Raw genomic sequence first — 12,413 nt, 5'->3', positions numbered from 1 at the left:
GTGAACCGTTCTTTGGTTCGTTAACAAATCTGGACGGCTTTGGAAAGATCCGTGGCCGCTGCACTAATCCGCTTCATAACTGTTCGTGTTATGTTCGATTCGAACATCAACTTAGTTTTGCCTGTCTCAACTGTCAAGGACTGTGTCCTGCCTTCTCACATGTGAGTGGGATTCAGTTTTGTGGGCATTAAATCTGGAACTTTTATTTCAGTATTGCAGAAAATACCTTCTTGACACTCTCTACCAGTTCTTCAAGAAAACTGAATTCTTAGTCGAGTTTTTTTTTTGATTGATTGCCTTACAACCTTAAATGTTCAGAGCTTTGCTGATACCTGTGTTTTTTTTTCTGTTCAAAACTGTATTTTGTTAGTTACCGGAAAGAGCTTGCCTTCCTTAAACTAAAACCTTCAAGTAAGAAAAAAAAATGTAGGATAATATTTCTCGTATTGCAAGGAATTCTCTGACAACTTCATTCTTGTGTTTACAAAGAATGGAAAACTAGGGCAAAACTATCTTAAGAATCAAAATATAACATTCCATTACAATTTCTCTTATTATTATCCAACAGTCCCTCCAGTCGCATTCTGCTCAACAACAGGTGCTGCTTCATCAACTCCGCAATCGTCTTCAGGAATATGAGTGAGTATTAACTGGCAACTATTAGATACGGCATTATATCACCCGGCGTCAACGATATGCTGCCAGCTGGTCAATACCGTGTTTTATTACACGACGCCAATGAGATATCGTAATGATTCCACCAAACATATATGTTTCCATTTAGTGCTCTTGCCCCTTTACTAGTATTTTTTATTAGAATTCTTTTCTAATGAGTAGGTCTGCGATTTAGTCAAGAAAAGTTATTACGGGCGGCAAATCCGAATCTTGCATTTTAAAACGGCAATCCTTTCGCTAGTGAAATTGGTTTGCTTTTGTACAGCTTCAGCTAATCCGTTCATACTCCGATTACGTGTAATAATTTGGTGAGACACCAACGCTTTTGAAATCTTTTTGATTAGTTTCTTTCGTAGAGAAATGTTAAATAGGAGAAAAAATGTCATTTACATTTCCGTAGCGAGTCTATTTTCAAGCCCAAATTACATGTGAACAGCTGTTACCGTCTACCCTGAATAAGCCCCTTAATTTATGGTGAAAGAAATTCACGCCTCGAGTGCTAGGTAAATTAAATTATCACACAAAAAATTATAGCTGGAACGTTTACTTGCGTGAAGACTGCTTACGCAAGAAATTTTTCGGTTTTCTTCAATTTTTAAAACTATTACGTTTGAAATCCACACAATTGGCCTCGCATAAGATTTGTGTTGAAGGAAATGTTCCTAACATTTAAAATAATGACCCTTGTGTACTCCCTTGTATCAGTTTCCGAATTTACAATCTTGGCGCGAGCTAAGCGGGAGACGCCGCGAGAAGGCATCGAGCGAACAGGGAACAGCGGATTTTAAGAGTCCTTACAAGTAGCACCTGTTTAATTTACGCCTATCATTCCCTCCCCTCCCCTCCCCACCCTTGGTCTATAGGGAACAGAATAGCAATTGTAATTTTGTGAACTTATTTCAGAACTCTGAGAACCATATCACGATCATTTTGATTTTTTTGTTTTTGCACACTTTTGATAGTCCGTGTCTGTAGTGCTTAGCTCTAAGATAATGTTCTATTTTCTTCATAGGAACGACCAAAACACCGAAGCGATGAGCAAGGCTCACGCCATTGAAGATCTTCACAGTCGATTGAAGTCAAACGTGGAAAGTATTCAACAACTCAACCAACAGGTCAGTTCTCATGCCGTACTTAACCACAATGGATACTCTCCTTGTAAAAACCTCTATTCAAGTGACTCATTAATTCGATCGACACAAACATTGCCTCGGCGGAAAAAATACTCCAATACCTTTAGTACGTCGGTGTGGAAGGCGGGGGGGAGGGGGGGGGGAGAGGGGAACCGCAAATATGAGGACAAAACAGTTTTCAACTCATAAGGGTACCCTCTGAATGAGGATTTCATTGAGCTTAATATGTCACAATCGAGTAAGTTTTTCTCTAATCAGCAAGTCGTTGATTGGACATTTTTTTCCTTAGCATTTCTTCTTTGAATTCTACTTATCAATTTTTCTTGAACTCTTTCCCGTTATCTCTGCAGCTTAACTCATTAAACAAAGAAAATCTTCGTCAAAGACATATTATAGATAGAGAAGCTGCAGCCAGGAAGGTGATTATGATAGTCAGTATGTCCTCGTTAAACCAAAAGGGTGCTATGTGCATAATTTCTTTGCATCGAATTTTTAGCTTCGAATAATGTATAAATGATTGGTTCATTCTTTACTAGTTATTCGCTCACATACCTCGGTATGACGTATTAGATTTTTATGATTACGCCTGGTTTTGCGATGCTGAATTTGTACTCAGGAAGGAAAATTTGAAAAAACGATAGCACCAGTTACCAGTCACTGCCATTCATTTCAGTGACAATAATAAAGCCAAGAGGTTCAGTAGGCAATATTTCATTGTACTCATCCTCCTCAAACGTTGACAATAGCTATTTAGCGTTTTTGATTAATAGTGAGTGTATTCTGTTTTTTCCATAGAGCCTACAACTTCAATTAGAATCACGTGATCAAACTGTAATGGCTCTTAAAGCTCAAGTGGAGTCGTACAAATTTGCTGAGGTACCGCACAGAGATACAGACCACATAGTAAGTCCTAGTCACGTGATGTGAGTTTCTCCTGTGACGATTGTAGTGTTAATACTTACATATAAGGTGCCACTGCCCATAAACGTGCAAAATAATCTACCAATTTTTTTCCCTTACGAAAAACAGAACGTAACTTAAGTCTGAAAATCTTAGATTGGATATCATTTCAGAAGACAGCCCTCAAAAAATGGAAGTTTAAAATTTTCAACAAACTTTTCTCTTCAGATTGACGCATATGGTTTGAACGACTCCGCCTACTCGTCTATCGACAAAGGACTGTAAGTGAAACCCCTTGTCTATCGACGTTTCCTCTAGCCAGACGATTAAATTCGAATGTCCATCGGCCAGTTTTCGTCTTCGTATCCTTACGATTCCTCTGATTATTTTCATAGTATTTGGACTTAAGGCTATTTTTTTCTTATTTTACAGACAAAAGTCGGCTCAGAAAGACAAGGTAAAGGTTGCAATTACGTCTTGTGTCCATTCACTCTATTTTTGTAATTGTCTTCTAAATAATTTATTAATTAGAGTCAACTCGTTTAACCCATTCGTTATATGCTAATGGTTTGTCACTGAATGCTAATCAAGAACAATTAATAAAAATTGCGAACATTTTTCAAATACATTTTCACCGCTGAATTTTCTCCGTGAAAATTCCCAATCAACCGATGCTACCAAGGGTAATGATTCCATCGGGTGGTGGTCACTGTAAACTCACAAAAATCAGCAAAAAGGCAAATATATGTATTCAAAAGCACTACGGTATGTGCACACCTTCATGACCTTTAAGCTCTACGGAATGTTCTCGGCTCATTCTTGGCTAAGTGCGGTAACCCCCAACGTGAATCACTCGTACGTGCCCAAACAGATCACGAGAATGTTAGAGGCATGTTATGAAAACTCGCCTTTTTGCTGATTTTTGTGACTTAACAGTCACCAGTTGATCGGAAATTTTCACGTGGAAAATTTAACGTTGACGACGTATTTGGACAAATGTTCATGATTGTTCTTAACTGTTCTCCTCATTAGCATTTAGTGATAAACTCATTAGCATTTAACGAACGAAATTGTACAAATTCACTCTCCATGGAATATGATCATCAATTATAACCGTTATGATTGATGATATCAGAATGCGTAGTGACTACCATAACAGATCTTTTGTTATTTTTGTTACTGAAAATTGTCGTTAATTGTGATAAAATCATTAAATGAAGCGTGCAACGTCTTGAAAAAATCAAATGAGATACAGGATAAACCAGTTGGAAACAAAGATGCTTTTGGATGGAGAAGATTGACATGGATTGCAAATTACAACATGATGTATAGATTCACTACTATTTCCTATAATTATGGGGCAACGCTGCTCGCGCTGCGAGCTCTACTATAATATTACACGGTGTTTTCAAGGCTTTTACCACGTAAATGCATACGGTGACGTTGGAGTCGGGGTTCCTTGCACGACTGCCCTCAAAAATGCTGGTATGAAGGAGTCATTCCTTCCTCAGACTTGTGAGAATTTTTGTTTGTGTCGATACAGGTGAGGTCTATAATGAGAAAAGAAATGGAAAAAGCTGGTGTGAAGGATCCTCAAATACTGGATAAGTCGTATTGGATTCAGAGAGTCGGTGAGGTATGCCGCGAGCGAGGGAAAACTGACAGCCTATTTAAGCGAGATCAATAATTTCAAGAAATGAAAACCGAAATGGTTGATAGATCCCAGCAAACCTGTAGCGTTGTGGATTTAAGACTGATAATACGCTGGGCTCGTTACCTAATGGCAGGGGATATTCCCTATTTTCATGTTACTCACTCATCTTTTTTTCACCTTTCCACTTCTGTTTCTCGTTTCTCAAATAGACATCTTTTTTATTCAGCATACACGCGAGGTAGAGAAGGGGGGCATTGGGGTCTACAAGAAACCGCAAAACCGTAGAAAAAAAATCATCCCAAACCGCAAAAAAATTCAATCAAACCCCGCAAAGCCCTCAAACCCGATAAGTTTTCCGACGCAGTGGTGACAAGTGGAACTTACAGAAGTTTCGCACCTCTTCGAGATCTGTGGAGGCGCATAATTGCCGCTCAGATCGAAGTTCAAAAGTCTATGTCTGCATCTTGCCACTAGAAATTTAAACTTTTAAATTCAAGGAACAATATCTTGGTTGGATAATGGCGTACTGATCTTTAACTGGAGTATCTTGATATCTTTTGTAGCTCTCAATCCAACTACAGCAAAGCAGTGAGTATTGGGCACAAAAAGTACGAGATTTAACAACACAGATGGAAAATCAAGAAACATGACAACTACTCCACTGCATTTACTCCGAAACGACCCTAAAATCCTTGGAAAAAAGTTCACACGTGCTACTTAAATTTCTTCTTAAGTTCAGCTATATTGTAGCTTTCCTCCACCTTGGGCTGTAAACCAGTAGAGGGAGAAAATTATATTCTTTAGTTAGAAAAATTGTTGACAATTCTAGTGCTAAATTCATTATAATCTTTTCATAACTGAATAGTGATCAGGCGGTATAAAATTCCAATATTTCCTCTTTGCATCTTATGGTCTGAAAAAATACCTTTTGATCTCTAGAAATCTAGGGAACTCAATCTTTGTTTTTCATAATTATTTTTTCTGAAAGAATATTTTGGTCTTTTCGTGACCTCGTTTTTAATTTCAATTTTTATCAAATGATAATAATATATTTCATTTATAACCATTGAGTGAATTTGCAAATATCTCTTTTGAAGGGAATTGTAATCTGTAAATGCTGTTACGTGAGCGAGCGTGAGAAAAGTATATTTTATTATTTTACTTTATAATTTTGAGAACTTTGTTTTATTTATTGATAGAAACGTCTTATCTCATGTACGTAAAGAAGTGTAAAGTTTGCCAATAAAGATGTTACAGGTTCCCCTTGGTCAGTGCTTTAGAGTTTCGTTACCGTAGAATGATTCCCTTAGCAAATCACAAGCTAACTTTTGACGAAAGAATCAGCTACATTACGAGGCACGATGATTTTGTGTTGAGAAGTCATCGGGCAGTTTCACCGCAAGTTGCTCCTTTCCTCAAATATTACAAAGGTTGAGGCTGTCGTTGTCGAGCCGGTCAAACGGAAAACGAATGAGGTTATCTGGTTCAAATTAACTTCAAACAGAGATTTTAATGGAGAAAACTTCTTTAGTTTAAGTGCAGCATTGCCGTGTGACCCATTTTGCTCAATGGCAAACAAGTGACATCAGTATTGTAAATTAATAATTCGTATGCATCGACTTTCACACAGCGCCTGGATTCGCCATCATCTAGTTCAATAAAAGAGTTTTGTTTCTTTATTTATCTCGTTGCAGTACTTTTATCACATGAACATAGTAACTGTTGCTACTTTCAGTTTCTTGAGGACAGGGGGGAATTGATGGCTCGTGGGATGTTTTTCCGGAAACTTTGGTTAGAAGAATACACCGGCCCCTTAGACTGAGCTTGTCTTTATGCCAGTATCCGCCAGAGGTTTCGCACTGTTCACGCAACAGGATATCGGTCCGTTCAGGAAAGGGCTTGAACTTTATCACAAATTATGTATTTCTGCTGGCAAAATACGATTGAAACTACAACTAACAGGATTTTCATACGATAAGAAAAGGGCAAATGTAGTCATGTGGAAAGACAAGGAGTATGAGTACATCTCAAACGCGTGGAATAAACAACAACAAAGAGCTTACCATTCTTCGCTTGCGACATGTCGGCCGAAAGTAATGTTGAACAATCATTTACGATGTGGGAAAGGCTCCTTAATCAGTATCCTTTTAAGCTGGATTCTTTAGTTGTCTTCCCTTGATTTGTCTGGTGGTATATGTTCGTAACGGCCGCCTTCAAAGCCGGTACGGAGCATTGTAAAGCTGACGACATTGAAGAGTAAAATCTTGACCATAGTTCCCAAAGTGAACAAATATTTATTTCAACAATGTTTTACACAAGTCATAGCCATCGACGATTTCTTCCAGCTTTAACAAAATTACCATCCTCACACAACTGAAACTATCCAACGCCCGACAGCGCCCAAAAGTAGGCAAAGCACAAGGCGTTGTTTTTCAAGACAAGATGGTTCATACAAAATTGAATTAAATGACACACGAAGGAAAAAGAACGATTCCCCTACGAAAACTATTCACGCCGACGTTAATATTTTGTACTAAATACGCCATTTTATCCTACAGCGTAGTGACGGAAGGCCAGTACATTTTCTTACAAAATAGAAATTTAGAGCAGTAAAAATGCTTAAATAATTATCCGACAACAACAATTTACAACAGACTAGTATAGACAAATAACGGAAATGAAAGAACGCTTACAGTTCAAAGGAGATTTTTGCTCAAACAGTGCCGCTGACTTACATACAAGGTGCCACTACCCCTAAACGTGCAAATAATCTACCAATTTTTTTTCCCGCACGATAAACAGAAAGTAACTTAAGTCTGAAAATCTTAGATTGGATATCATTTCAGAAGACTGCCCTCAAAAACTCGGAGTTTAAAATGTTCAACAAACTTTTCTCTTCAGATTGACGCTTATGGTTTGAACGACTCAGCCTACTCGTCTATCGACAAAGGACTGTGAGTAAAATCCCTAGTCTATCGACGTTTCCTCTAGGCAGGCAATTAGATTCGAGTGTCCATCGTCCAGTTTTCGTCTTCGTATCCATACGATTCCTCTGATTTATAGTATTTGGACTTAGGGCTATTTTTTTTCTTATTTTATAGACAAAAGTTGGCTCAGAAAGACAAGGTAAAGGTTGCAATAATAACTTAATTAGAGTCAACTCGTCTAACCCATTCGTTATATGCTAATGATTTGTCACTGAATGGTGATGGAGAACAATTGATAAAAATTGCGAACATTTTTTCAAATACGTTTCCACCGCTGAATTTTCTCCGTGAAAATTCCCAATCAACCGATGCTACCAAGGGTAATGATTTCCATCGGCTAGTGGTGACTGTAGACTCACAAAAATTCAGCAGAAAGGCAAGTATATTTATTCAAAAGCACTACGGTATGTGCACACCTTTATGACCTTTAGGTTCTACGGATTGTTCTTGGCTTATTCTTGGCTAAGTGCGGTAACCCCCAACGTGAATCACTCGTACGTGCCCAAACAGATCACGAGAATGTTAGAGGCATGTTATGAAAACTCGCCTTTATGCTGATTTTTGTGACTTAACAGTCACCAGTTGATCGGGAATTTTCACGCGGAAAATTTAACGGTGACGACGTATTTGGACAAATGTTCACGATTGTTCTTAACTGTTCTCCACATCAGCATTTAGTGATAAACTCATTAGCATTTAACGAACGAAATTGTACAAATTCACTCTCCATGGAATATGATATCAGAATGCGTATTGACTACCATAACAGATCTTTTGTTATTTTTGTTGCTGAAAATAGTCGTTAATTGTGATAAAATCATTAAATGTAGCGTGCAACGTTTTGAAAAAATCAAATGAGATTAAACCACTAAATAAACCAGTTGGAAAGGTAGACAAGGGGGGCATTGGGGTCTCCAAGAAACCACAAAACCGTAGAAAAAAAATCATCCCAAACCGCAAAAAAATTCAATCAAACCCCGCAAAACCCTCAAACCCGACAAATTTTCACATCCCAATGATCAAACCCTAATCGATCCGACGTAGTGGTGACAAGTGGAACTTATAGAAGTTTCGCACCTCTTCGAGATCTGTGGAGGTGCATAATTGCCGCTCAGATCGAAGTTCAAAAGTCTATGTCTGCATCTTGCCACTAGAAATTTGAACTTTTAAATTCAAGGAACAATATCTTGGTTGAATAATGGCGTACTGATCTTTAACTGGAGTATCTTGATATCTTTTGTAGCTCTCAATCCAACTACAGCAAAGCAGTGAGTATTGGGCACAAAAAGTACGAGATTTAACAACACAGATGGAAAATAAAAAAACATGACAACTACTCCACTGCATTTACTCCGAAACGACCCTAAAATCCTTGGAAAAAAAGTTCACATGTGCTACTTAAATTTCTTCTTCAGTTCAGCTATATTGTAGCTTTCCTCCACTTTGGGCTCTAAACCAGTAGAGGGAGAAAATTATATTCTTTAGTTAGAAAAATTGTTGACAATTCTAGTGATTAATTCATTATAATCTTTTCATCACTAAATAGTGATCAGGCGGTATAAAATTCCAATATTTCCTCTTTGCATCTTATGGTCTGAAAAATACCTTTGATCTTTATAAATTTAGGGAACTCGATCTTTTTTTTCCATAATTATTTTATCTGAAAGAATATTTTGGTCCTTTCGTGACCTCGTTTTTAATTTCAATTTTTATCAAATGATAGTAATATATTTCATTTATAACCACTGAGTGAATTTTTAAACATCTCTTTTGAAGGGAATTGTAATCTGTAAATGCTGTTACGTGCGCAAGAGTGAGAAAAGTATATTTTATTATTTTACTTTATAATTTTTGAGAATTTTTTATTTATTTATTGATAAGAACATCTCATCTCATGTACGTAAACAAGTGTAAAGTTTGCCAATAAAGATGTTACAGCCGCATGGTGTCTGACTTTTTAAACCTTATTCCCACTGCTCTCTCGTAAGTGGGCTACGATCGTGGGCTTATTCCCGGTCAGCGGCTGGTTATCGCTCCCTCTATCTCTCTCTTGAACAACTTTTGTTTGAAAGGCGCCTTCCATTGTGATACGTTCTCTAAGATATACATTTTCGTCTTCTTTTCAAACAAAGTGAACCACAGGTGGCCCAAGCTCCAGCTGTGAGATGATCATCTTGCGCAATAACAGTCATTGCGGAATTATAACAGTTTGTATGGGAATATTTACGACCGCTTTAACGAATTAAAATATACGTCAAATTCTCAATAAAAATACCTCACCTCACTTGCACAGCGCATCTTTTGTTATCTTACCGTTTACTTTGATGAAACGAACTGACACTTTGATAAAAAGAACCCATTTTAGCGAGTTGTCCATTGCGAGGGGTTTTCTGTCTTTTCTTATGTACGTAGAAAACCTCGAAATGGATAACACGCTAAAATGGGTTCTTTTCATCAAAGTAAGCGGTCAGATAACAAACGATGCGTTGTGGAAATAAGGTGAGGTATTTTTATTGAGAATTTGACGTATTTTTTCATTCCTTAGAGCGGTCGTAGATATTCTCATACAAACTCTTATAATTCCGCCATGACTGTTATTACGCAAGATGATATTTTTACAGCTAGAGCTTGGGCCACCTGTGAGTGAACTGGTTCAACTCACACCATCGTTTTGTATTTCTATTATCTGTCATTAATTGTTTGTTTCCTTTTGAAACAGGTACTTTTTAAGGTTTTCATGGAACTGTTAACTGTCATTTTTGTTAAAATCTGTCGCTATTTTCAAGTTTATCCTTGGCTGACTGATCTCGACTCTACTGGTACCGCACCAGCGATGTCACTTCTACCTGTCACAACGTTTAACAGGACCCATATTTAGCAACTAAGGTAGATATCGTGGATTGAATTCGCAATGCTTTAAGTGATTGGTTGGCTTGTTTCTTTTTTTACTTCCTATACTAATGATTATTCTGTTATCAATCATCAAGTAATTCCGGCATCAAATCAACCAGGTTTTATTTCCCAACGATCTTACCAACTTCCTTCTTACGACATTTGAAAATACAAACAATAGAAATCAATAAATAATCATCGGAACCACTAGAAATTTGAAAAAAGCCGCGCCATTTACGTGTAAAAATGTTGCATTTGTCTGTAACGAAAAAGAATATGGTCAACCGAAAACGTGTAGTTATAATAGGATGTCTCATCATATACAAAACACTTGGCTGGTGCACATGGTTCTAATAAAAATAAACACGAAGACATATCGATCAAGGAATTCGAGGTGGGTAAAATAAGTGGACAGAGGTATTTTAGCCTAAAATACCCCTGTTCACAGTGCAGTCGGACTGCATTGTTTTCCACTTTGTTCCCCTTACCATCTCAAAATAGATACGGGTTCCTGTCTGAGAGGGAGTAATGTGGGGATTCTTCATTTTTTCAACGGAAAGCGACTGACTTATTTGACTATTGTTGTCCCTAGCTCGTTGTCTGAAGCGTAATTATATATCAATGAATTTTCATCCGCTACTTTGGGTATAAGTTTCTAAATTTAAAACCCAGATTTTCATAAAATTTAGATAAGACTGGATAAAAATAAGAGACAAATTTATTTGGCCTTCATTGCAACTACTGAGCTGCGTCGGCGGGTAAGTAAAACACTTAATTGATTGCCAACTAAAACCGATTGATTGAGATAAATAACCTTAGCCAAGATATTATAATCTCTTGCCTCAACTAATATAACCAGCGTTAGATTCTTCTAACAGTAAATGAAAGTGTACCAATATAAAAAACGGTCGTTTTAAAAAGTCTTGGGGTCGAGGGTAATATCTTAACGTCAGCTATTGATAAAGCCAGCTAATCTTTCGGATTTTTCTAAGAACTACAATAGAGACATAGTATGCTGCCTACTAGTAATGGTCTGCCATTACTGGTAAGAGATGAAACATTATACTCGATGTGATTTTTTTTTGTGTCACATGCTACACATACCACAAACTAGTCACGCGATCGAGCCAACAGCAGTTGCAATGTGGCTATAGATCAACACTTTTCGATCCCTTTACAGTATTATATAATAATAATAATTACAGTCTCTTAAATTGTACTAAACTGAATAATAGATCTAAAAACTGCGGTGTCTCAAATTACACTAAAAATTGTGAGATTGCATTTTAAAAACCGCTAACAGTTTCATTGTTTCCGGCTCCTACTGGAATTTCATTCTATTCTTTAAAAAATAAATAGGAAGAGCATAACTGACCTCTGCTGCTACGAGATCCATCAATTCTCAGGTCGCTGACATGACGAGTTTGATAATTATGAATTGAGGAGCCAGTGTTAAAATGATAATCATGATCTAAAAATCCTTTATGGCATTTAAAAACATAAACGAGCCTATGATTGCATAACACGAAGATTGTTCCATCAAAGATCGATAAGCGCCTGAGTCGATGAAGACTGTACAGGGCGATCGATTACAATCTTAGCCGCTTTGTCTGGAACTGGTGAAAGATATTTTTAATCCAGTCCATGAGGTGACGCTGACAAGCGCTTAAGTCGACTCTGCATTGTGAATGAACACGGTTCTGATCTTTATCATTAGTCTTTATTTAGTGTGTTATTTCAATATAAAACCTTATCATGGTATCGCTCCGGAACGAATCGTTGGCCTGTGTGTATGGCTTTTTCCAACTCCAAGCCCATACCTACCAAAGCCCTATTATTTCTAATTTTCACCCAATGAGCTATTTTAGTGCATGCTGGGCATATCCACACATTAACACATAAGGATTCGGGGGGGGAGGGGGGGGGGTCAGCCAAGGCAATTGGGTGTATTGGTAGCAAGAAGAATCTGAACAACTTCTGAGCTCACTTTCGAAACGAGGCGAAAGAGAATTAAAAGAATCATTTGCATAATATTGTATAAGGTATTTCCACGGTTCAGCGGTTACCTAACGAAAAGAGATTATAATATTAGATTTATATATATCCATAGCGACCCACAATACATTTGGTTTCCGGCTTTCGATTATCTCTCATTATAATTACGAATATTGA

The 12,413-nt window shown here is 37.4% G+C and overlaps 1 protein-coding gene across 3 annotated transcripts in view; it reads left to right on the top strand.

Annotated features, from left to right (window-relative positions):
* The window catches only part of LOC131794166 (putative leucine-rich repeat-containing protein DDB_G0290503), a 43,305-nt gene extending 37,692 nt beyond the window's left edge, over nucleotides 1-5,613 (top strand). For 2 of the 3 annotated variants that reach the window (XM_059111688.2, XM_066163232.1), the window contains exons 69-76: nucleotides 569-639; nucleotides 1,688-1,790; nucleotides 2,159-2,227; nucleotides 2,604-2,711; nucleotides 2,937-2,989; nucleotides 3,141-3,165; nucleotides 4,252-4,344; nucleotides 4,926-5,613. In XM_059111688.2, the coding sequence (XP_058967671.2) occupies nucleotides 569-639; nucleotides 1,688-1,790; nucleotides 2,159-2,227; nucleotides 2,604-2,711; nucleotides 2,937-2,989; nucleotides 3,141-3,165; nucleotides 4,252-4,344; nucleotides 4,926-5,012 (609 nt within the window). In that variant the 3' untranslated portion in view covers nucleotides 5,013-5,613. The remainder of the gene's footprint in view (nucleotides 1-568; nucleotides 640-1,687; nucleotides 1,791-2,158; nucleotides 2,228-2,603; nucleotides 2,712-2,936; nucleotides 2,990-3,140; nucleotides 3,166-4,251; nucleotides 4,345-4,925) is intronic. The other variant, XM_066163231.1, reaches the window with a different exon arrangement.
* Nucleotides 5,614-12,413: the final 6,800 nt, after the last annotated feature.

This window comes from Pocillopora verrucosa, chromosome 3 (genome assembly GCF_036669915.1).
Source record: "Pocillopora verrucosa isolate sample1 chromosome 3, ASM3666991v2, whole genome shotgun sequence".
NCBI classification, from domain to species: Eukaryota; Metazoa; Cnidaria; class Anthozoa; order Scleractinia; family Pocilloporidae; genus Pocillopora; species Pocillopora verrucosa.
Note: the sequence above shows the minus strand (reverse complement) of the source record. Positions and strands in the feature narration are given on the sequence as shown.